Here is a 25,558-nt window from a genome sequence, read left to right as displayed (position 1 = left end):
TAACACATGAAGCTGAATCTTTTTTTTTTTTTTTTCCTTCTCTACTACTTCTACAGAGGGTTGGAGTAATGGTTTACAGGTTGCCTAGATCATGAGCTGAGGGCTTCCCTGAGGAAGGGACAGCCCTGGCTGCCTTTTGCTGGGGAACTGGAGGCTCAGTAAGAAGAGATTTTTGCCTATGAGCGAACTAGAGGGGCCAGGACCAAACATTCTGCTCTGGCCTGATCCATCTTCCTCAGCGGCCCCCCATGGCCACATTTTCCTTATTTTTACATGAAGCAATGGTTAACATCACATTTGTAAGCCAATCCCCTAAAAGAGCAAAGGACAAGCTCAAGATCTTGAAGCTCCCACCCAGTGCCTCCAATGATACAGCTCACTGTAGGGGAAAATCCCCCTACACTTGCTTACTTACATGTCCGGCTTATCTGTTGTGATTTGCTGCCCTCTGCTGTCATCTCCGGGTAGAGGAACCATTTCAAACACAGCCAGTTGGTGTATGAATTGAGAATTTACTTATCTTGGAAGACTGGAGAGTAGCGCAGGAGACCAGATTGCGAAAAGAAGACTTTCATCCCCAGCCCATTGCCCAGGACCTGTCCTCAGTCCCTGCCTAGCTTCGTATGCTCCTCCAGTGCTACTTAAAGCAGAGACTTGCTTAGGGAAACTATTACACAGCCCCACAAAGGGCCCTGGGAATGTCCCAGAATTGGTGAATCTCACCCACCTCAGAGTCCTATACCTAGAACCGCGGGGAACCATCTCTGCCTTTTATCAGACCCTAGTTTCGGCCAACTAGGAGAGTTTTCTCTTGACCTCCATCCGTGCCCTGGCTCAAGTTCACTCGCACATGTCCCTTTGCTCCTGGCGCTGGATCAGCTCCTCGTTGCTCAATAGGTAGTCATCAATGAATGTGAAGATTTCCTCGGGGGTGACAGGTTCCATGTAGCGTTCCCGGTCAATTCCCTGCTTGTCAATCAATACCATGTTGAAGTAGGAGGGAGTGAGGCGCTGAAATTGCCTAGAGAGAGGAGTCCACAAGGTGTAAGTAAGACCTTGTCTGGGCTTCATCCCACCATGCTCTACCCATGGACTAATCCATTCTCTACCTGATCTCTTGTCCCCACCCTGTCTCCCACCTCAAGCTCCTTTGTTTTTTCTCTGTTCCAACCCTAGTCTTGCTGTTCCTTTGCATCTAACTCTGCTACACCACCCTTCCTTACCCCAGATGGAGCAACTGTCAGGCTATGCTTCCCTCATAGGCCCCTTTAAGCAGGACTATCACATATACTCTGTGAGCTGCACAGAATAACTCCAGGGAGCACCAGTCATATGTACTATGATGCGACTAGAGTTTTCTAGAGTTGGGGTGGGCATAACTGGCACAACCATACATGGCAGCCCTGAGATTGGTTAATATTACCTGGTCAGCTCTTCTATTTGGAGATGCAAGTTTGCAGTCTCCTTCCTCTGTGTGTTTCCCAGGCTCTCCCCTACCTGGGACTGAATCTTTCTGTCCACACTGCAATAGCCTGAGAGGCATGTATCATTTATAGAGAACAGCAAGCAATGATAGCTTTATTGGCACTGAGTGTACGTGCAGGCATCGGAGGGGTGATAATGGATAGATGATGAGAAAAGTCCATTTCTACCACCTGTCCCCAATAGTCTTCTCTTTGCCCAGGGTCCAGAGGTGTGTGATTCAGATTTTAGTGCCTAAAAAGATGCCTTTTGCTCCTTTGAAGACTGAAGACAAAGAGATGAGGCCATGAGACAACAGAATCAGAGGCTTCTCTGAGTCATGTTTGGGTCTGTATCTCAGCCCTGGCTATGATTCAGAGTCACCTGGGGTGCCTTATGAAAGCACCCTTCTGGGTCACCTGGGTGGCTCAGTCATTAATGTCTGCCTTCGGCTCGGGTCATGATCCCAGGGTGCTGGGATTGAGCCCAGCGTCAGGCTCCCTGCTTGGCGGGAAGCCTGCTTCTCCCTCTCTCTCTGCCTGCTGCTCCCCCTGCTTGTGTTCCCTCTTTCGCTGTCTCTCTGTGTCAAATAAATAGCGTCTTTTTTAAAAAAAATTAAATAATAAATAAAAGCACAGTCCTGAGGTAGTTTGGAGTGGAGCCTGGTCATCAGTGTTTTACACTCTCCCCTCTGCCCATTTGATTTTGATATTCTACCAGATATTCTCTGGTTTTATCTATCGCATCCAAAGAGTTCAAACACAAGGCATGCCTCAAGAGGGTAGTGTCTGTTGCTTCTCCCCCAACCCTCCCATTGCCAGTGTCCTACCCAGGGTTTCTGTCCCTTCCCCTTCCCTGTGGCCTCCAGCCTGGACCTGAGCTCCTCGATGATGTTGGCTGACAGCTGTTGCTCCCGGATGCGCCCCACATCCTGAGGAGGCCGCCCCACCAGTTCAATGATGGTCACATGGCGCTGGTCCAGTCCACAGGTGGATTGCTGGGAGAGAAGCGAAGGTTTGATGGAATAGGTCCTTAGACTCAAACCCAAGGCTACTTAGCTGATTTTTCCTGGGACCACCCTGAGGCAGTATAGGAAAGGAGGGGCTTTTCCCCCAACCATCATCCCATGGGGTTCAACTGTCTCTTTCCTCTATCATTCCCAATGCATTTGCCCTAACAGTATTTCTTTTGTCGCAGTGAAATGTACCAAACCTGTCACACCATGGGGTGTAGAAAAGCTAAATGTAATTGATACATTGCAGGAACATAATCTCTCCTTGTTGAGTACTGCATTGGCTTTCCCCAACCAACATGGGCTCTTAACAGATGGCTGTGGTGATGTGATTATAATGGCTATTGTTTATTGAACACAAATACCTAATGCTTTGCAGAAATCAGTGAATCCTTACAACACCCCTAACGAGGTGGTATCATTCCTGTTCTGTAGGGGACACAGTAACTTGCCCAAATTTGCATGACAGTAAGATGCTGAGCCAAGACTCAGACTGAGGGCTGATACTGCCTGCCCAAGTGTATGCTCCTTACCACTAGGCTACATAGCCATGGCCTTCTCTCAGTCTCCAACAGTTCTCCGAAGTAGGGCTGGTGCCCTTTTCATTACCTTTTGTTGCCTTCCTCACACTGGGCAGGACACCCTATAACCCTATCCTGGCTCTTTGTCTTGCAGGGTCACCTTTGAGTCAGTTACCCAGAGCAAGGTTTAAAACAACAGTGAGCACTCTGGGGCACCCAACCCCTTATTTAATCTTTGGGCTACTCCTCTAGTCCTGAACCTCAAAATCACTGTCCTTACTGGCTGCTTCCTGTTCCTGCTCTTGCTTTCTGTTCAAGCTGAGGTGTTGTCTTTGTCTGCCCTTTTGGGGGGGTGGGGAGAGATTGCTGGAGGCGTTAGGTTGGTTTTGGTATGGACACCCAGGATCATCCCTTTGATAGAGCTGCTGCCATCATGAGCCTCTGAATATTGACTTAACAACTTCTAAGATTTAACCTTTAGAAATCCACCCCCCCAAACAGCATCTTCTCTTACCTGGGTGTCTAGACCCTTGTAGCTCCTCAGAGCTGTTTCTCTTGGTCCCAGCCCCTGAGAGCTGTTTCTCTTGGGTCTCTTGGTCCCATTAGTACTCCATGAATTCTCTTCAAGAACCTTTTTATAAGACCCAATGAGCATATCTATTGTGTCTTATCTACTTCTCCCTCCTGCACAAATGGCTTTGGCTAGGTAATGCTTAGTAATGGAGTGGGCTTAGGGGGTAAGTAAAGGAGCTAAGCCCTAATTAGGAGGTAGGTCTCACCTGCAGCATTGAGATCTGCATTTTATAATATCGGTTGGAGGGATCAGGAGCTGAGATGATGAGGAGTCGCTGTTTCTCATAGAACTGATCCAGAAGGCCAGCAGCAGAGTTGACATTGACATTAATCTTCATAGCTAGGACAAGAGCATATGGTCAGTTCAGAGTACAGCCTTTCCTTCATTCCAGCATAGGTAACAACACCTTGAGGAGTTGCAGTCTTTCAAGTTAACTCTTTTTGGTTGTTTCTGCCTTTCCTCCTCCAAAGTAGCCCTGATCAGTATGTCCACCCTGCTCACCCCTCTGCTTTCACTCACGGGCACAGATAGGTGGTGATCCTGACCACTGGCGGCTGGACTGGCAGACCCGGGAGGGGGTTCCTTGGCGTTCATAACCTCCATCACAGTGATATTCACAGGTGGCACCATAGTTGTCCCCTGCCGAGGTGCAGGTGAGGTAGCCATGCTGTGGTGGTTTTAGAGTTGGGCAGCGTCTCACTGTCAGGAAGGGGTTCACGTTAGGGCCTATGGTATCTCTTTTAGGAACAAAAGGTTAAGAGGGTGCCCATGCTGTGTTTTCTAGATCAGGAGACTGAGGAGGATCAGAATGAATAGCTTCTCTGTGTTTTCAGTGGCCAAGGGTGGGGCCAGAATTTCCCTCCTAAGGAATTAAAGCTGAAATGCACACAAAGGTGTTCATAAAATCTGGAGGTGCAGGGGAGTATACACATTATCATAAAAAAGAATATCCATCTGTAAAAACAAAAAGTTTGTTTTCAGACCCTATAGACACCCTGCACAAAGATGACCACCTTATGTAATTAATTTTTAATATCAATAATAAATTGGAAAAGACTTGAATATCCATCAGTGGTAGAAGTGTTAAGCAAGTCAAAATATATTCTTAGAAGTAGGTTAATAGGGGCACCTGAGTGGCTCAGTTGGTTAAGCACCTGCCTTCAGCTCAGGTCGTGATCCCGGAGTCCTGGGATCGAGCCCCGCATCTGGCTGCCTGCTTGACAGGGAGTCTGCTTCTCCCTTGGCCTGCTGCTCCCCATGCTTGTGCTTTCTGTCTCTCTCACTCTCGTTATATCTCAAATAAATAAATAAAATCTTTTTTAAAAAAGAAGTAGGTTAATATGTTCTCATTAAAAATATTTCTGAAGAATTTTTAAAAAGCATGAGAAAACTACCTGTGTTGTAATAAAAGTGAAAAAGGGGATCTAAGATTAGGTGTACAGTATGAGCTCAACTATCTATTTTTTTAAGTCTATGTAGATAAAAGACTGGGAGGAAAATCCCAAAAGATTAATAATAATTGCCTCTGGATGATGGGGCAATAGATTCTTTCCCCCTTGTATATTTATTTCCAAAATATTCAATGATGAGCATGAATTATTTTTATAACAAGCAAACAAACAAAAAAACCCAAATCGAAACAATACAGCACAACCCAAAGAGGAAGAATCAGGCTGCCATCACCAACCACCAATTTCAGCAGAGGTCAAAGACTGAGAATGAAGGCTCATTAGATTTGATGATTAGAAGACTAAGAAAAGAAATAAATACAGAGTATCCTCATGAATTTTATCGAGATTTAGAATGAGACAGTCTTACGGGGCAATCAGGGTTTCTGAAGTGTGTATACACATGTAATGCAGCTTCCTGAATGAACCTGTATAAATGAACTTGTTTTTTTCCCTCTCCCAATATCAAAGAGTCATCTGTTTCAGGCACAGAGGGGATGGGCATGGGGAGGGTCAGGGTGGAGCAGGAATAATGAACAATGGAGAGATGGAAGACTTCTTTCTGACCTTGTACTTTCACAATGAACTTGCAGCTGGCTCGGTTATAGGCTCGATCGTAGGCAGTATATCGAATCACATGCTCTCCTTCGGGAAATTGAGAGCCAGGCTCAGGGCCCCGAAGTGTCACCCTGCATGGGACCAGGTAAGAGAGCCATTGAGGAAACAGACTCTTAGAACTGGGGTCTGGGGCACATCATCACGGTGGCATCAGCCTGTGAAATGCAGTGTGGGCAGCCCAAGAAACCACTGGGAGGTGTAAGGGGAATCCGTTCCTCACCTGGTGATGGTACCATCAGCAGAATCTTTCACCAAGGGTGGGTCCCAATATACCCGAGCTGTCAGTTTCTCTGGCTCTGCCATCTTCTCCCGTGAGTGGGGACAACGGATCTTGGGCGGATCTAGGTCTACCAGCGTCAGAAATCAAGTGCTGACTCATGGGCCCCCTACCTTCCCTGGAGGGAACCCACAGAAGCAATACCTCCCCACTGGGTAGGTAAGAGACACACCACGGTTCAAGACGCTCAGTGCAACTGGGAGAGGAAGCCCAGCACCAGGGGAAGTGACCGCTTTGTTGAGCTTGTGCCCAGCGTGCCACCCTCACAGCAAGCAGCAATGCCTCTGTGGTGAGAATTCCCCATCACCTGTGGCTATAATGCCAGGGTGGCTCTTTGCCGCAGGACACATGGAAGCGACCACCATTTACCTACACATACGGGATCGCCTCCACTCCATCGCCCATCTTCCATGCAGATTCGGCTGCGATCACCTTCCAAGTGGTAGCCACTGGCACAGCTGTAGTCACAGCGGGAGTCAAGAAGCACCCCATTTGTGCAGGTATAAGTGCCACTAGTGATGAATGGCAGCACGTGGCATCTCATCTCTAAGGGAGAACCAAGTGGCAAGCTCAGTGGCCTGTGGGATTACCTGGAGGTGATGCCTGGGCATCTAGCACAGGCATAATCATATCAGAGGCAGCAGAAAGTATAAAAAACCCTACCCCAAACTGTCCTTACATTCTTGTGCACAGCTGCCTTTTAATTTTCATATCATAAAACACAGCAATACTCTTGGAGGTCGGGGGTATCTTGAAGAAGTGAATTACTTGTTAAAGTGCATGGACTTCGGAATCCACCCAGGTTTGGATCCCAGCTCCACCTCTTACTAGCTCTGTGACTCGAGCAAATTATCTTATCTCTCTCTGTGCCTCAGTGCTTTCACCAGTAAAATACGGATATTCCACAGGATTATTGTGCAGGTTAAAAGAGACAATGCATATAAACCTCTGGATTCATTTAAGGCCTCAGTAGCTGTTTTCCGAACTAGTTCCTCAAATCCTAGATGCTCTTTAGCAAATGCGAAGCTCCCCTTTGAGTATAATTTTGCAGTTACAACAGCACCCCTCAGCTGAGGCTCACCTTTTTTTTTAAAGATTTTATTTATTTGACAGACAGAGATCACAAGTAGGCAGAGAGGCAGGTAGAGAAGCGAGGAGGAGCAGGCTCACCGCTGAGCAGAGATGAGGCTCACTTTCATGTGGAAGCAGGTTCATCTTACATCTGGGTGAGAATACAGGTCACACCAGTGCCTGGAGGGCCAGACTTGGTGGTATTTGATTAAAGAGGAATCCTTGGGCTTTAGACACCACGTGTGCTAAAAGTGTAGACTGACTCTGAATTGCTTGTGAGCCTGACTATGAGTTTGCTTTAGTCTAGTTTGAGATACCTGATACTTGAGAGAAGTAGGCAAGTTACACTTTAGGTTATCTAAGTTCTAGCTCTGCATATGTTCGGTTATTGGAGCTTTGAATAAAAATTCTATGTAACCTATGTTCGTTTGGCTTCTTGGCCAAACAAGAATTGAAGATGAGTGCCTTTTATGTTTTCTAATAACCTCTATTTAAAGACCTATGGAAGGATGACTTTCTTGAAATCAGGGCAAAGGACAAAGGTTTGTCTTTTCGGATAAATTTGTATTCCTAGTATTATATGACAGTGAAAATGACCCAAGGTGTTTGCCCTTTTCTCTCTAATGGGGAAGGACAAAGCCAGATTCAGGGTTCAAACATAGTAATTAACTCATTCCAAGCACCTGGAAACATGGGTGTCTCCATTCTTTCAATTAATTTTATGTTCATTTATAGGCATATCGTTTTAATTTTGTAAGCCCAACTGAAATTCATTTTGGAAATGAATGGGTATATGTCCAAAGCCAAATTACTTACAATCACCTAAAGGTGTGTGACGGCTTCTTTCTTTCTGGCTATCAAGCCTCCCCATTTCTCCACAGCATCTTCTCTGACCAATGCCATCTCTCTCTAAATGCTCACTGCCATACATCCACTTACACTGCATTCATGCGCACACATTTGTGTTTCTGCCCCATTCGTCGATAAGCAGTCTGGGAGCAACCAAGGAACTGAGCAAGCTCTTGAAGAGACCAATGCAGGGTCCTCCACCCGTGGTGGTTCTACAAATGGTATTCAGCGATGGACATACGGATAGACAAAGTTCAGCGGCTAAACGTGGGTACATTGTGGAGCTTGAATAAGAGGTAGGGATTTGGGAGCTGAGGGGGACATGATTTAGACTGTGTGTATTAGTATTTCCACATTCTAGCCTTAGGGATTCTTCTTGACTTTCAGAAAATGAAGAATAGCTGATGTCTCATACCTTTACTGCCAAGGCCTTCTAAGGCCTTAGGGGAGAAAGTGTAACAGTTCACCTCGAGTAAGAAAGAGTCCGAGACCACACACATCCTTGAGAGCTCCAGAGAAAGGCCCAGGTTTACTCTAGGCCCTAGTCCTAAACTTTATATGTACTCCTGGACCCTCTGCGTCAGAAGGGCTGGTTTTTACTTAACTGTCCATATTGTTTGGGCAATAACCACAGGGAGAGAAAATGAACTAGAATGTTAAGATGGGGAAAGGGCCTGCAGGGCACCTGTGTAAAATTCTCAGTTTGCATTCTACAGAGGGCATAGTGACATTTCCAAGAACATATACCCTCAAGTGGCTGACTGGCTGGCTGACCTCCCCCACATACACATGTCCGTACGTGCACACACAGCACTTACGCCTGCAGTAGGCAGTTCCAGACCAACGGCGGCTTGGCAGGCATTGCACCGACCTTCGTCCGATCAGTCGAAAGCCCCGGTCGCAGGAGAGCTCACAACGAGTTCCCAGGCTGCTGTGATAATTTCCTCCCCTTGGAGAGTAGCATGTGGCTTCTCCATCCTGGATATTCAATGTATAACACCACCGGGGGACTGTAGCAATAGAAAAAAAGTAAGACTGAGGTCCAGTCATCAAGGCAGTATGGTATTGGTGAAAAGATAGACACATCGATCAGTGGAACAGGATAGAGAGCCAGGAAATAGATCCAATAGGTCTGTTTGTCAAAATGATTTTTGACAAAGGCGCAAAAGCAACTCAATGGAGGAAAGCCAGCCTTTTGGACAAATGGCGCTGGAGTAATTGAACTTCTATAGGCAAACAAAATGAAACAAAACTTTGGCCTAAGTCTTATAACTTATACAAAATTTAACTCAAAGTGGATCATGGACTTAATTGTAAAAAATAAAATTATAAAACTTTGAGAAAAAAAAACATAGGAGAAAATGTCTGGAACCTAGAACTAGGCAAAGACATCTTAGACATGACACCAAGAACTCAATTCATAGAAGAAAAATCCACAAACTTTAACCTTGTCAAAACTAAAAACTTGTGTTCTGTCAAAAGCACTGTAATAGACAGGAAAAAACACAAACTGGGAGAAAATATTTGCATTATTTGAGATAACTGACATAGGACTAGTAGCTAGATTATAAAAAGAACTCTCAAAACTCAACAGTAAAAAATCCAGTTAGAACAAGGGTAGAAAACATGAACAGACATGTCACTGAAGAGGATATACTGATAGGCAAATAAGTACATGAATAGATGTACAGCATCATTAGTCCGTAGAGAAATGCAAATTAAAACCACCACAAGACACCATTATACACCCATTAGGATGTCTAAATTAAAAAAAAAATACATCAAGTGTTGGTGGAGATGGAGAGAAACTGGAACTCTCACACGCTGCAAGGGCAAATACAAAATGATACTGCGAGTTTGGAAAATATTTTGGGATTTTCTTATAAAGATGAATACACACTTGCTGTGCACCTCTACAAGTCCACGTTATGTATTTAGTCAGGTGAAATGAAAACCCGAGGGGGCACCTGGGTGGCTCAGTCAGTTACATGTCTGCCTTTGGCTCAGGTCATGATCCCGGGGTCCTGGAATCAAGCCCCACATCGGGCTCTCTGCTCAGTGGAGAGCCTGCTTCTCCCTCTCCTTCTGCTGCTCCCCCTGCTCGTGCTCTCTCTCTCTCACTCTCACCCAAATAAATAAATAAAATCTTAAAAAAAAACTCGTGTTCATACAAAATGCTGTTTTCAAATGTTTAAAATATCTCAGTTCATACTTAACAAAAGCTGGAAACAACTCAGATGTCTTGTTGCTGAATGGTTAAACTGACTGGTTTATCTGTAAAAGAAGGAAGGTCTGACGCACAGGACTACAAAGATGACTTGCCAAGGCAGGTTGCGAAGCAAAAGAAGCTGGGTTCAAAAGTCTGCATACAAAAAAAAAAAAAAAAAAAGTCTGCGTACCGTAAGATTCCATTTATATGACATTCTGGCTTAGGCAAAAATACAGGGACAGATCAGTGGTTGCCAGAGATCAGGAGAGAAGGTTGGGGATAACTTCGAAGGGGTAGCCCTGGGCAAGTTTTTGAGCTGATGGAACCATGGTGGTGGTTACCTGACTATATGCATTCTTTGAAATTCATAGAACTGTACCCCCAAAAGTATGAATTTTACGGTATGTAAATTTAAAATGACTAAAAAAAAAAAAAAAGAACAAAACACAAATATATAAACTAGAGAGAGGAAGGGAATGTGATACCAAAGAAGGCTGCTTAGGAATGAAAGTGAGATCCCAGTTCGGTACTGAGCACGAAAGATAAAAGAGCCCTTAAATTACAAAGACATTAGAAAGATGCCTCATTGGTTACACAAAATAAATGACTCTTCAGTGGGTTCACATTTTTAAAAAGGTTTTATTTATTTATTTTGCCAGAGAGAAATAGAGAGAGTGGAGAGAGAGAGCGAGCCCAAGCAGGAGAAGCAGCAGGCAGAGGGTGAAGCAGGCTCCATGCTGAGCAGGGATGGAACCTGATGCAGGACTCCATTCCAACATCCTGAGATCATGACCGGAGCCAAAGGCAGCTGCTTAAGCAACTGAGCCACCCTAGTGCCCCCAGTGGGTTCAGATTTTAAAGGAGCACATCTAAACAGGCAGACGGCCACATGCCTAGGGAGGCATACATTAGGATTACACAGATCTTTTAGCCTGGGGTTGGGAAGGCTAAAGCCCTGGAAGAGCTCATTTGGTTCCCGAATCCTGGGACAAAAAAAGAGGGGAGGGGCTTTAAACAAAAGCACATCGGGAGCTAAAGGAACAGAGACAGGCCAGGAACATCTGCCTGAGAGCAGCTGGTGAATGAAGACAGATGACAGTGTGGAAAAACTATCCTCTAAACAACAACACGCTTGTGGCTTCCAGTGCTAGTTTTGAGCCCAGGCCTGTGATACACGACTGCCATCTGGGGACCCCGTCTCCAAATTACAGCAAGTATCTTCAGCACTATAATTCCAGAGCTGTTGATTATGTCACCATACAGCTACTCCACATGGGAGGCCGGGACCCCAACAATCACTCCCGTTCTCTTGCTTGCCTGTATTCTGCCAAGGAAAATACACACCAGATTGCAATGAATGGAACCAGCAAGCTCAATAAAGGGAACTACAAAGTTCTGGATAAACGCTGAGATGGTAAAAGAGGGCCTCCTTATTGCAAGTAAGTTCACATTTGCTGGCCCAGAGGATTCTTAGCATAAAGAAAACACATGCGAGGGCTGGAAAAGAGCAAAAACACTATCCCAATTTTGTTTTCACCCCAGTTTTATTAAGGGTGCAATTGACAAATAAAATGATATATATATATTAAGGTATATGACATGCTGTTTTAATATACATATACATTGTGAAATGATCCCTGCAATCAAGTTGATGAACACATCCATAATTTCAGTTACCATTTTTTTTTCATAGTGACCACCCTGAAGATGCAGTCTCCTAGCAAATTTCAAGTACACAACACAGTATTATTATTCACTATGGTCACAGTGTTGTACATTAGACCCTGAAGGAGGAAGGCAACCTCTGGGAACCATAGCCTGGTGAGGCCGATGGGGCTGACAGCAGCGGGTTCTAGAATATTTAAACATAGGCTTCTGAGCAGTTAGAAAGAGAAGTGGTTATCTCCAGGTGCCCTGAAGAGCAAGTAATTCCAGACGGACCTCATTTCCTTTTTGGGTAGAGTCACCAGACTGGTAGAGCAAGGTAAATGGTGGGCACACGATATGGAAGTGAGGCAGGTGATAGTGCCTTTCAGGCTGCTGATGTGGATTAAATGTAAGATATACGTATACGAGACATGACAGTATGGTTGTGGAAATTTACAATCAGTTCAACAACTGTACCCAAAGAATGCTGATGGGAAACTAAAACTAAGGATGAGGCTAAAAATTGCATGGCAAAAATGTCCGGTAGGAAACGTGTTAGCCATTACTGAGTAGCTACCATGTGCTGGGCACAATGCACACATATTTCTTTTATTTTCACATCCATCATTTCATACAATTTGCAACAGCCCTGTGAGTTAGATAGGTGTTCATCCCTGTTTTGCAGATGGGGAAGTAACTTGTCTGGAGTCCCTCGGCAAGTATCAGGCAGAGCTGGGATTCGAACCCAAGCTTTGTCTGGCTCTAAGGCCTATCTTTTTTTCTAATCACAATATCTGCCACTACAGTGCATTAGGCTGCTATTTGGAAGTATAAATTTATGTTTTTGAATAGGTAATATAGTCACATGATTTGAAACACAAAAAGTATAAAAACTTACATAGTGAAAAGTCTCCCTCCCAACCCTGCTCCCAAGTCTACTCCCACTTAGTCCCCCCATAAAAAACCACTGTTGTTCCTTTATGCATATAAAGCATATATTGTTCTAGATTCTTTTTACCCCCCCTTAAATTTGGGGGAAAAAAGTTATTTATTTGAGAGAGTGAGCGAGCGAGGGCATGAGCAGGAGTAGAGGCAGAAGGAGAGGGAGAAACAGACTCTCCGCGGAGCAGGGAGCCCAAGGGGGAGCTCAGTCCCAGGACTCTGGGATCATGAACTGAGCTGAAGGCAGACGCTTAACCGACTGAGCCGCCCAGGAGTCCCTACCCCCTTCCTTTTAACACATAGAGTAGTGCATTATGCTACTGTTCCCACCAATGCTTTTAAAAATAAACTTAACAATGTGTTTCAGAGATCTTTCCATATCACTACATAGCATGCATACAATTTATTTAAATGGAATAACATTAATAAAATACACAGCACAACAGCTGGCACACAATATGTGTTGGTCCAGGGTGAAATTGCTGGCAGGTAGAGGAGCTGGGACTTGAAACTCAGACCCATGTCCTCTTCTCTGTGCAACTGTCTGCCTATCTCTTTTTGGGGATTAGAAGAAAACAAAGTGCTGACAACAGAGGTGAAAAGGCCTCATCTGTGATTATCTTGAGATTACCCAGGCAGAGTTACCACTTTGTCTAGGGCTGAAGCAATATACTGGAAAAGCGGTGCCCCCGGAGAATGGGCAGTATACTTCAGACAAGGGTTTCTGACTCCACGCTAGGAGGCGGGATAAGGGAATGAAAGAAAGTTCAGGATTAGCCAAAATGGCACCAAACTACATGGTCAGCTGGCTCTAAAATCATGATCTGGTTTTTACTAGTTAACTCTGCTCCTTTTTGTAATCTTCATTTTTTTTTTAAATGATGGGTTATGTTATGATGAAAGAGATGGAATGAGCACAGTTTTGGAGTCCGACAGACCCACCTGGGTCTCGATTCCCACTCTGCCACCTCTGAGCTCTGCTGCACTCTAAATTTACCTTCTCTGAGCTAAGTTTCCTGTTCTGTAAAATAGGGATACTAAACCGGTTTCCTAGGGCTGTTCTAAGAACCATATGAAATTGCCTGTGTAAAATATATCTAGCCCTGGGAATATTTCCTAAATCAGTGTCTGGGTGTGAGCTGCCTGCTCATTTTGCTTCAAGCAACAAGACGCTGCTGCCAGATTTTTTTTTTTTTAAACAGAAAGTCCCACTCACTACAATTGCAGAGCCAGTGTGAAAACGCAAAGACCTTACAAGCGAGGCTGGGATCTTGGGTTGTATTTTCCCAGCCATGCCCAAGCTGCTCAACAGTGATAACCTCACTCAGTTTTATGTCCTGAGATTAAGATCCAGAAAAAGCCATGAGACACTTGACCCCAAGGCCAAAGGCCAGCATGTCACTTACATTTTTCTAAGGAGCTTTATGACATTTAAAAATAACCAATGATGCAGGTTAATATTAATCTTAGGGCTGCCAGACCCCTGTTTGTTGCTTTTCCCCTTCAACTTTTCCCATTTACAGTTTCCTACAATCTGGGTTCTGTTCCCAGGATGCCAACCAGTTAGCAAACATTTCTCGAGCACTATTTTTTGCATAGCTCTGCAGGGGTATCACACATGGCTTCTTTTGTTAACAGGTAATTATTTTGTTGAGGGTAACAAAAAAGCAAACCCAAGGGGCAGCACGTAATGAATGCCAAATGAGTGGTCCGCACAATAAATATTTATTTCAGAGGAAGTACACAGTAGGTACTCAGAAGATATTTATTGAATAAATGAGTGCAAGGAAATGAGGGAATGGATGAGGGAAAGCTCAGTGTGGGCTAAAGCCATCAGGGACCAGAGTAGAGTTCTACTAATCTGGCTGAAGCATAGGTTTCATGTGGGGAAAAAGGGTAATGAATTCTCAGTCTGGGCAGCTACACTGAGGCCAAATTCTGTTAGAAATAGTACCAGTGGGTACCACAAGCTAAGTGGATTAAGGGGAAAAAAAAAAGTGGTCACAGCGGGCCACTAGGTTTGGGGAAGGGAAAAACATGAATCTGAGAATCCAGTTAGGAGGCAATTGTCATTATCCCTGTGTGAGGTAATAAAAGTTTTAATCCCATGGAGTAATAAAGAAATGATAGTTCTTGGTGAATGGTGAGAAGTGATGAGGAAAAGGGACTATTAAAAATGCCATTGATGGAGAAAGGGGAAACCTCTTACAGTGTTTGTGGGAATGCAAACTGGCACAGCCACTCTGGAAAACAGTATGGAGGTTCCTCAAAAAATTAAAAATAGAACTATCCTGTGATCCAGCAGGTGCATACTAGGTATTTGCCCAAAGGATATAAAAATACTAATTTAAAGGGACACATGTACCTTGATGTTTATAGCTGCATTATTTACAATAGCCAAATTATGGAAAGAGCCCGAATGTCCATCAGCTGACAAGTGGATAAAGAAGTTGTGGTGTGTATATAATGGAATAGTATTCAGCCATCAAAAAAGAATGAAATCTTGCCATTTGCAACAATGTGGGTGGAGCTAGAGTGTATTATGCTACGGGAAATAACTCATTCAGAGAAAGACAAATACCACATGATTGCACTCATATGTGGAATTTACGAAATGAAACAAACAATTTTGGGTGGGGGAAAGAAAGAGGCACAACAAAAAAAACTCTTAACTATAGAGAACAAAATGAGAGTTGCTAGAGAGGAGGTGGGCGGGGGGGGGGGGTCAGTTAAATGGGTGATGGGTGGTATGAGGGGCACTTGCTGTGGGACACCTGGATGGTATAGTCAGTTAAGTGTGAGTGACTCTTGGTTTCAGCTCAGGTCATCATCTCACGGTTGAGGGATCTAGCCCCTCATCCGGTTCCGTGCTCCCTATGGAGTCTGCTTGAGATTCTCTGTCCCTCTCCCTCTGTCTTTTCCACTTGCATGCATGCTCTCTTTAAAATAATAAATAGATTTTTAAAAAGAAAAAAAAAGAAGGGCACTTGTGATGAGCACTGAGTGTTGTATATTAGTGAGGAGTCATTGAATTCTACCTGGATCTGATATTACACAATATGTTAAATAACTGGAATTTATTTCATTTTAAAATTTTATTTTTTGAGAGAGAGAGAGAGAGAGAGAGCATGAGTCAGGGGCGGGTAGGGGCAGAGTGACAGGGAGAGAGAGAATCTTAAACAGGTCCATGCCCAGTGTGGAGCCCAATGTGGGGCTTAAACTCATGACCCTGAGATCATGACCTGAGCTGAAATCAAGAGTCGGATGCTTAGAGGCGCCTAGATGGCTCAGTCAGTCAAACATCTGCCTTTGGCTCAGGTTATGATCCCAGGTCCTGGGATGGAGTTCTGCATTGGGCTTCCTGCTCAGTGGAGAGGCTGCTTCTCCCTCTTCCTCTGCCTGCTGCTCTGCCTACTTGTGCTATCTCTCCATCATATAAATAAATAAAATCTTTAAAGAAATTAAAAAAATAAAAAGAGGGGCTACTGGGTGGCTCAGTGGGTTAAGCCGCTGTCTTCGGCTCAGGTCATGATCTCAGGGTCCTGGGATCGAGTCCCGCAACGGGCTCTCTGCTCGGCAGGGAGCCTGCTTCCCTCTCTCTCTCTCTCTCTCTGCCTGCCTCTCCGTCTACTTGTGATCTCTCTCTGTCAAATAAATAAATAAAATCTTAAAAAAAAATAAAAAGAGAGGCTTAACTGACTGAGCTACCCAGACACCCCAACTAACTGGAATTTAAATAAAAACTTGAAACAAACAAAAATGCCATTGAGTCTTTTTTTTTTTTTTTTTAGAACAATGGCATTATTATCCAAAGCAGGAAGGTCAGTGGTTGAGCCTTTTTCAGGGAAGATGAAAGAATTTAGTTTTAGATAACTTTAGATGGAAGTTTCCAGTAGCTGTTGAAGATCTTATCTGAGTACTCAGGAGACATGTCAGGGTTGTATAAAGTTCAGATCCATGCCTCATTGTCTCTTGTCACCTCTAGAGAGCCTATCTCCTTTCTTGGCTTGAGCTATGACCAGAAGAGTGAAATGGCATGGAGCCCAAGTATGTGGGGGTGGGGGATGGTAAGAAGAGAGGGTTTTGCTCATTGGGGCCAAGAGACTAGAGAGATTGAAGTTTCAGAAAGGGCCATATGATCTAGGCATTGGAAAGAATTGTGATCTTCAAGGAATGTTGTTTCTGCATGGTATTTGTGGGTGAGTGGGAAACAGACCTCACAGAGTTTAGGAGTTAGTGGATGCAAAGGCAACAAAGCAGTGGGTGTGGACCATTTGGCAGCAAGAAGATAGGCAGAAGGTAGCTAGAAAGAAGCATAGAGAAACCCAAAGCTCTGATCATTTCTTGAGAAACTAGCTCCAAGTAGTTTTCCTACCATTTACCTTCTTCTTGCCAAGTATAATGTTTGAAATACCCTCAGTTTTTCTCTGCAATATTTGACACAGTAGATACCTCATTCTTTTCCCTTCCCTTAAAACTCTCTTCTCATGTGGCTTCTGTAATATGATAATTACTGCCTGGATCTCCTTCTACAGGGCTGACTTCTAACTATCTCTTTTTCCCTTGTTGGCTTCTCTTCTCCTACTCACATCTGTAAATGTCCTCTGAGGCTCTGACTTTTGGCCCTCTGGTCTCGCAGACAGCTCATCCATCTAAGTTCCATCTTCCTACTTCCCACTGCTTATAGGGTACCTTCCCCAAACTAATTTTCCTTTCTAACTTTGTCTTTCTGAGAGGGGTCTTACAGTTCTCCCAGGTGTTCAGAATAGAGGCTTTCAGGTATCTGTTTGTTTCTTAGCCTCTTGGTACATCACATCTGAATCAAATCTTGTCATCCCTCTTTGAAACATCTCTGGGGTTCATCCTTATTCTCCATTTCTTAGCCACTACCCTCAATCATCTCTGACCAATGTTACGATTACTGATTCATGTAATGAAGAGTCTCCCTGACCCAGGATCTCCCCTTCTTGAACCCCTACTTCTGTACACAATAACAAGGTTGATATTCTGAATTTATCATTACCATGCCACCCCCTGTGCAAAGACATATGACAGCTCCTTATAACTCCAAGTACAACAGCTAAACTCTTCTGCCTGGCTTGCAAAGCATAGAAACAAAGAATCTTAGAAATGGAAGAGATACTAGATATCACCTGGTCTAACTTGCTTTCTAATGTAGGAGTCCCTCCCTATTCAGCATTCTTCACAGATAGTTCTCCTGCCTGACCTAAGAGAGGTCCTTAGATCATGGAGCCTTTCCTAATTTTGTTTTACTCTTTATACTCAACTTTATTTTCCCCTACTTCCTCCACATCCCATCTCCTCCAGTCGGACTGGTTTCTTCTTAGCTCCTTCCTCTGTTTTGTTCTTACCTCTCTATCTGTGGCCAACTGCTTCACTGAATGCCTTCCCCTCCTTTCTCCAGTTCTCAAAATTCATACACCATTCAAGGCCTAACCTAAACATCATCTTTCATGATTCTTCCCCTGACTTCTTTTTCTTAACTCTTATAGCATTTACTGCTGCCACATAGTTTCACACTTACTTGCCCTACATGTGCTAATTTTATTGCCCTCTCACCCATCCCCCACTCCCACCCAGCCCCCAGCAAAAGGAAAGCTCCTTGAGGAGGACAAAACCTTACCTTAGATGTTGTATCATCCACAGGCTTACCCTGCACAGGATTAGGCATACAGTAGGTATTCAGTCAATACTTAATGATTAATAATAGATGGGTAACCTTAGTGCTAAAACGTTAAGGTCACACAGCAAGTCAGTAACCAAGTTCATGATTGGAAATCACAGCCCCTGATTCCCTGAGCAGCAGTTTTGTTTGGTACATGTGAGCAAAGCTGGGTGAGGATGCTTCAGGGAGGGCCTAGGCCTGAGAAATAGGGAGGTTTACCTCGGTAGTCTAGGGCAGGGGCCCGTGGGACCTCTTCAGCATATACTTCATTGTAGCTTTCATCTGGGTAGTAGCCTGAACCTGGAAGGAGGAAGAAAATACCAAGATGACACACTAAAATCTTGCTCAAGTCCTTTCCAACCTTTCCCCCTATCCAACTTGGTCCCTTCCTGAGGACATGGCACTCCATGGGGGAGTCAGCAGCTGGATATTTAGTGGGGAAAATTTTGCCTTGTAAGGCAGCAGAACTATGGTACATAAATCTCAACATCCCAGGTGCATAGAAGGAGAGCTCATGTTCGGCGGGTGGGGAGTGACTTACAGGTAGCACAAGAAGCTTCCATTCAAAAGAAAAAAAATGAACTTCTTGACTATCCATCAGTCTCACCAGTGGAGACTATAACAGACCAATTTCCTTGATGCAACACACAGGGTCTTGGTGAGATACTGATGACCAAGCTCTGAAGATGGCCTGTTGTTCCAGGTAGGAGGAGAAAAATAATCTGAGTAAGAGTCTTCCCACTAGTGACAGGCCTGCTCATATTCCTCAGAGAGAAACAATTCCTCAATCTCCCACTAGCCCATAGAGCACCACCTTTTTGCCATTTGGTTGTCATTGCCAGGGGTAGCATGACAAACAGAAGGAGGGTTCAAAAGGCAAGAGGAAATGAGTGTAGTTTCGTGTCTCCAGCAGTTTGTCCTAGTTTGGAGCAAAAAGAAAGCAGAGTCCTTTGGAGAAATGTCCTGTTCCTCTAATCAGCAGAAGCTTTAGCCGGGAGCTGCTGAGCTAAGAGAACATTCCCAATCCAGCCCCATTCTGTTAAGTGGCCCAGTCCCTGGTGGAGGCAGGTCTGCGGCTGTCTGGGAGACTAAACAGTGTGTTCCACCAGACGGCAGGAAATCAGTCATGAATACAAACTAATTGGAATACAACTTAGTCCTTCCCAGAATGAAGTTTCCGGAAGCTTTCTTTCCAGCCTCTCTGAGCCCTTTCGCATGCCCAGGAATACAGCAGCCAGCCATGCCGGAGTCAGAAAGCAATTCCTCATTTCCAGGAGAGCGTATGCTTTCAGGATAGGGCTGGGTTTTAGTGCTGGAGTCCTTTGGCCCCTGTAAACACTCAGACCACAAGCTGGTCTGCCTCTAGAGGAGGAGGCACGGGTGCGGGGCCGGGGGGGGGGGGGGGGGGGGGGGGGGGGGTTTGCTGCGCGAAAGGGTGGAGCAGAGGGCTAGATGATGACGCTCCTCCATTTCCACAAGCCCAGACTGGGGGGTAGAGGGTGCTGGGAAACCATTCCAACCTGATGAACAAGGGAATGAATCAAACTGAAAGTTTGCCTTATGAAATCATGTCTTCATTGGTTTGCCCTCATTCCAAAGGAAAGAGTTCATTTTTTTTCTTTCCCTTTATTATTATTATTTTTTTCTGTTTTCCCAGTTCGTTTTTTTTCTTGGCTTTCCTTTGTTTCTCCTTAGGCCTCCTTTCCCTTGCTCTCTCTCTTCCCACATAGGAGGGTTCTTTGTGAGGCAATGAATCCTTGTCAGCTGTTTCAGTTTAGTATTCGCCTCAGAGCCTTACAGCTTCTGTAAACAGGAGACCAGATGTGTGGGATTCCCTAAAGGATTAGGCCCAGCACTCTTGTTCCCCAGTTTGCTTGGGAAGGAATGCCCAGCAGGGAGGAAGCCTCTGTTTACAGAAGAGCAAACAAGAGTGTTAGAAGCCTATGGCTTGAGAGCAGTAGCAGCAACAACAGCAGGAGCAACACCACTGCTCACATCACTGGGCACTTCCTTAGCACATCCTTGTACTCTGTGTTCAGTCCATTACATATGTTATCGTATTATGTCACCCTAACATTTCAGTTATGTAGACACTCCTATTGTTCTCTGATATACAGATGAAGAAACAGGCTTGGAGAAGTTAAGGGAGCAGCCCAAGTTCTCCCAGCTAGGAAGAGCAGAGTGGGCCTTCTGGCCAAGGCCAGGGTGGTTTGATCCCCTGATACCGAACTCAGATACTCCACTAAAGATGGCAGTAAGAGAACGCGTTGCACAATATCCAGCAGAGGGAAAAAAAAAAAAAAAGCCCCAAAATCTTTCTTGCAATCCATCCTTTTTGCTCTGTGTGTGGGATCAAAGGCCACAAAGCCATTTGGATCATTCCAGAATTACAGGGGATGTGGGCAAGCTGAGGGGAAGATTCAGTCAGATAATTACAGTCTCCAGCAGGGTGCAGAGGTAGCTAGACCAGGGCCAACTTTGCATTGTGATGGGAATGGGCTTAGGCCCCCTTACCACTTGAAGCCTTTCCATTTCCCTCTCTTTGCCTTGTCTTGGGGTATTTTATTTTGCCAGTGTTAAGATACTGAGATGAGAGATAAGAAAATAGAGGGGCACACTCCCGACATTGTTCCATCTGCTTAACCCTTTTCAGCACTGGGGAAGAGAGGTTTGGGCAGCATTCCTCAGTTCCTTTCCATCAATCAGAGATTACTGTGTGGTCTTTTACTGGGTCCTTCCAAATTCCATAGTACTGTCAGAACCTCTAAGTACTGCCCTTCACAAAGGTATGGTGGGAAACGTAACCAATAGTTGGAAACTATTTTAAGATTCACACTGATGCTTGGCTTACAGCCACGAATATAGTCTTACTTCCTGAACTGCACAGATATGCCAATCCACACTTTATAACCCACTATTCACTTCATTAATATTCTTAACCTTTCCCAACCCCTGCTGATTATTCCTGGATCCTTTTTCTGAATAACCCTGAATCCATACTTGGCTGCTTTCCTTGTGTCATTCCTATTGGAGGACAAAACTCTAGGTTTTAAATAAACAACATTGAATGAACATAGAGTGGTCAATAGATAGCTGTTGAATGAATGAATGAACAAATGAGTACAGCAAGCTTAGACAGCCGAGCTAGCAATGTAGGGGAGGATTATCAAAAAATTTCTGAATTTCTCTCATCATGAAGCCTCCTAAGAACAGAAGAAGGCCGAGTGAGTAGGTTTGTAGGGCTGTCAGAGACCTCACCAACCTGGGCTCCTCAGAAGGAGCCTCACGATTGTTGTGGAAGAGGAGAGTGCCCGCTTTGCAAACAGCCTTTTGAAAGTCTCAAATAAGTCTAAGTTTTTTGTTTATTTGTTTGTTTTAAACTGCTCTGTCCCCAAGACTCCAATAGCTCAGGCTTCCACTCTGGAAAAGGTAAAGGCCCTTGTACTCCATGAGTTTTCTTACAGGTGTCCCAAATTGGGCTTCTAGCCATCTAATCTCCACTCCCTAGTCCTCTGGTCTTTGGCTGGATTTCCGTCTTACATACTTGAACTGAAGCTAGGGGGAGATTGGCGAGGACAGCTGCACGTATTATCTCCTAGAGACTTGGGGGGTCCTTTAACCCCAAACAGTGTGTACTCTGCCAAGGGCTTGACTTGAATTTCTTCATCTCAATGTCAGCCCTTGTGCTTCACCCCCTACAAAGCCCAGTTAAGCCAAAGAGGGGAAGAAGTTCGCATATTTGTTTGAAAGTTTGATGCAGCTGTTCCAGACAAACAGAGCTACTGCCAAAAGCCTCCACCAGGAGCTAAGGGCATGTGGAAAATTTCAGCTGCAGGGACTGTGGATGTGATTGAAGCAGTTTGTTATTTACTCATCTCTGGATATTTTCCTAACTCTGTTGGTTGGGTCTGATTCCTTCCCCTACTCCTCCCAGCCCCCATGAGGGCAGACACTGTAGGCCACAGAATATTCTTAGCACTTGGAATGCCATTTGGGCCCCAACAAAAACCTCTGTCTGCCACCTCATTATCCTTCCTTCACTTCTCCCCCTCCCCCTTTCCCTCTCCTCACTGAGTCTGTTCTCTTCAGCTCCCTATGTTTCTAGGGGCAAAGGATGACACATTCAGGAATCCAGAAAACTCTATACCTTCTGAAGTAAGGAATAAGCCAGTAGGGACCGGGGAATTACTGTTTAAGAGACTGTGATCTGTATTGTCATTAACACCTTTGACAGAAAGGGACTATAAAAATCTTGTCCTACGTGGATGGAACTAGAGGGTATCATGCTTAGCGAAATAAGTCAAGCGGAGAAAGGCAACTATCATATGATCTCCCTGATAGGAGGAAGTGGAGATACAACATGTGGGGTTAAGGGGGTAGGAGAAGAATCAATGAAACAAGATGAGATTGGGAGGGAGACAGACCATAAGTGACTCTTAATCTCACAAAACAAACTGAGGCTTGCTGGGGGGAGGGGGGTTGGGAGAAGGCGGTGGGATTATGGACACTGGGGAGGGTATGTGCTATGGTGAGTGCTGTGAAGTGTGTAAACCTGGCGATTCACAGACCTGTACCCTGGGGGCTAAAAATATATTATATGTTTATAAAAAATAAAAAATAAATCTTGTCCTATAAGTGAGGTCTGGGGGAGAGAGAGGGAGGGAGAGACTGAGGTGGGGAGGGAAGGAGGGAGGGAGAAAGGAAGCTGAGTGCAGAAGCAGGTGAGATAATGGCCTCAAAAGCCATGTTGTCCAACCCTCTCATGTTTGTGCCAATGCAGCCTGTTTTCAAGTATCTCTTGTTTGCCTCAAAATCCTCCCTTGTTAGCCACTGCAGTGATTAACCTTCTTTGTTGTTGCAAACAATAATTTTTCATTTAATTTAAGTGTCTCTTATTGCAGTCTAACTCTCCCTTTTCCAAGACTTAGTCTAGGTCCTGCCTTCCTTGGAAGTAATGGGCAACAGGTCCTAAAACTTACCTGCGTACCATGTTGATGTCACTGCTGGAGTGAGGAAGAGCAGGAGAGATAGAGCTCCTCTTTGGGTTAGTTGACCTGCCATCTTTGAAAGGAGTTGGGATGAGGGGAGGTTAGGGAGATAAGAAATGGGTATATGTGGCCAGAAATACCAAGGAAAAGGAAAATATCTTTCAGAAATCAGCCATCAGTGAACGTCCAAAAGTGAGAAGTAGCAGAAATGCAGGATCTGTGAGGAAGAAGAGAAAATTTTAAATTATTGAATGCTTGTTACATTGTCCCCCTTGTAAGGATCTTCCGTCTTGAATAATAACAAGACTCTATTTGTCATTTCTGACCCCTTTTCCTCCCAAGAGGGGGATGACATAAAACAATCAATTCTCAATTAATCCTAGTGAGATCAGATGCAAATGTTCCATTGTCCAAGTTATAAAGAGGGACATGGAGGAATCAAGATCAGGAAAGGGCCAACATAAAGTCATATAGAACCAAGAGGGAAATCCTGTGATCGAAAAGCTACCAGTTGGTTTCATCCATTTAACTAGTATTTCCTACCCACTAATCCGGGAAAGCATTAGTTTGTATGGACTAAGAGCTTGAAATCTGGAGTGACACAGATCTGTGTATGTATCCAGTTCTGGCCATATTAGCTATGGGGTCTTGAAAACTTCCTTAACTTCTCTGAGCCTCAATTTCCTCATCTATAAAATGGGAATAATAATAGTATCTATCTTACAGAAGAGATTATTGCCTGGCACATAGGGAAGCAATAAATATATATTAGATATTATTATACCCAACTTTGTATTAGGACTAGAGGTTTCCTTTCTCTATCTCTCAAGTATTAACTATGGCCTGGCTTTTTTTTTTTTTTTTGACTTTGGGTTTTGAGACTTAGTGGCTTTTGGCTTTCCAGTCCAGCCTAACCTTCTAGTTTTACTCTGCTGAGCCAGCGGGAAGTCAGTGAGGTTGGGAAGAACCTACTGAGGTACGTGAGGAGAGGGTGAGTAAGCTCCAGTTGCCCTCTCACTTCCTGTCCTGTCCTCACTCTAATTGGATGAGTTTTGTGGTTCCCAGTAAGCAAATACTTCATATAAGACAGTATTAAGCTTTCTGCCTATTAGTATAAACTGGCCACTGAACTTCTCAGCAAGCACTCATTCGCCCACACGCTCTCAATGAAATGTCATGCTTAGGGGAGGAGTCAGTCCCAGAAAAGGAGAAACAAAAAGATGGCAGATTCTGGCCAGAGTCCTAAAGGGACAAGAGAAGTCCAAGAAAGGCAGAAATTCATTTTCCAATTCATTGCTGCTTGGCTTCAGATTTTGTCCAGAGACTGGCAAGGAAGCAGGATAGAAAAAAAAAAAAATTGAGAACAAGCTAGGGAGGCAAGGAAAATGGAAAGGTGTGGGAAGGAAGCTAGAAAGAAAAGAAAATTTTCCAGGGTTGAAGGCAAGAGATAAACGCAGAGAGAGGGAACAAAAGCATAAGAAAAGTGAGATGAAGGAGCGATTCAGGAAAATGAACAACTAGGTAAACTAATTACCAGCCCCTCTCACAGATGCATCCTCAATCCAATTCCTTGGTTCTGGAGCAGGGGCTATCCTTTTGAGACCCACTGCTCTGCATCTGTGAAGGGTTCCCTGTCTTCCTCCTCCCTGGATCTGAGACTGAGACTGAAAACCTGACTCTAGGAGTCACCACCCCCACCCCCGCTGCTGCGGGGCCGGGAAGGTAGTGGGGACTTGTATCTGCAGCCAGGTCATAGCTCAGATGGCAAGCAGCATATGATCCAGTTTCATAAAAGAACCCTCCCCCCACCAGCCATGTTGCTCATGTCCTGGGTCTCATTACCCCCCATAGTTGTGAAATGAGGTAGTATATAGTATGAAGGATTAAGCAGCAGATCTTACCTGTTTTATATGTTTTGTGCTCTCTTTCTTTCTCCTTCTTTTTCTCCTTCCTCTCTGCTCCTCACATCAGTCGGAAAAACTTCTATTTTAACATTCCTAGAACGAGTGGCTCTTGGTCTGTCCGGGCCTCCGGGATTCTGTTAACACTGCCCAGATGTGAGGACATCCGCATCTGCCAAAAATTTCCTTAAAGCTATATTATCCCCAAAGCTATAAGCTATTCCTCCCTCAGAGAAGGGTTGTAGGGAGGTAGGGGAGCAAGAACACAAAGCTTAGAGGCACACAGTCCTTCTGCCACAAAACAGGGGGAAAGTGTGAATGGTGCTGGCCCAGGGCCCGTGAGTATAGTGATGA

At 44.6% G+C, this 25,558-nt stretch overlaps 1 protein-coding gene across 1 annotated transcript; it reads right to left on the bottom strand.

The window, feature by feature from the left end:
* Nucleotides 1-25,558, bottom strand: SRPX2 (sushi repeat containing protein X-linked 2). Its single transcript, XM_032331319.1, has 11 exons — nt 25,205-25,558; nt 23,295-23,520; nt 18,535-18,615; nt 8,650-8,841; nt 6,281-6,457; nt 5,855-5,981; nt 5,584-5,705; nt 4,088-4,267; nt 3,774-3,907; nt 2,337-2,458; nt 1-1,021 (listed from the first exon to the last, which is right to left on the bottom strand). Exons 2-11 carry the CDS (start codon nt 23,374-23,376, stop codon nt 841-843), a joined length of 1,398 nt encoding a protein of 465 aa, XP_032187210.1. The 5' UTR covers nt 23,377-23,520; nt 25,205-25,558; the 3' UTR covers nt 1-840.

Source organism: Mustela erminea, chromosome X, assembly GCF_009829155.1.
Source record: "Mustela erminea isolate mMusErm1 chromosome X, mMusErm1.Pri, whole genome shotgun sequence".
NCBI lineage: Eukaryota > Metazoa > Chordata > Mammalia > Carnivora > Mustelidae > Mustela > Mustela erminea.
This window is presented reverse-complemented; position numbering and strand designations above follow the sequence as displayed.

What these genes read in the sequence shown, in the direction of transcription:
- SRPX2 (XM_032331319.1), bottom strand. Translation starts at nt 23,376, where the DNA reads ATGGCAGGTCAACTAACCCAAAGAGGAGCTCTATCTCTCCTGCTCTTC. An exon ending in GACATCAACATGGTACGCAG is followed by an intron (nt 18,616 to 23,294) that starts GTAAGTTTTAGG and finishes TCCTCCTTCCAG; the next exon opens with GTTCAGGCTACTACCCAGAT. An exon ending in AGGCGATCCCGTATGTGTAG is followed by an intron (nt 5,982 to 6,280) that starts GTAAATGGTGGT and finishes TGACGCTGGTAG; the next exon opens with ACCTAGATCCGCCCAAGATC.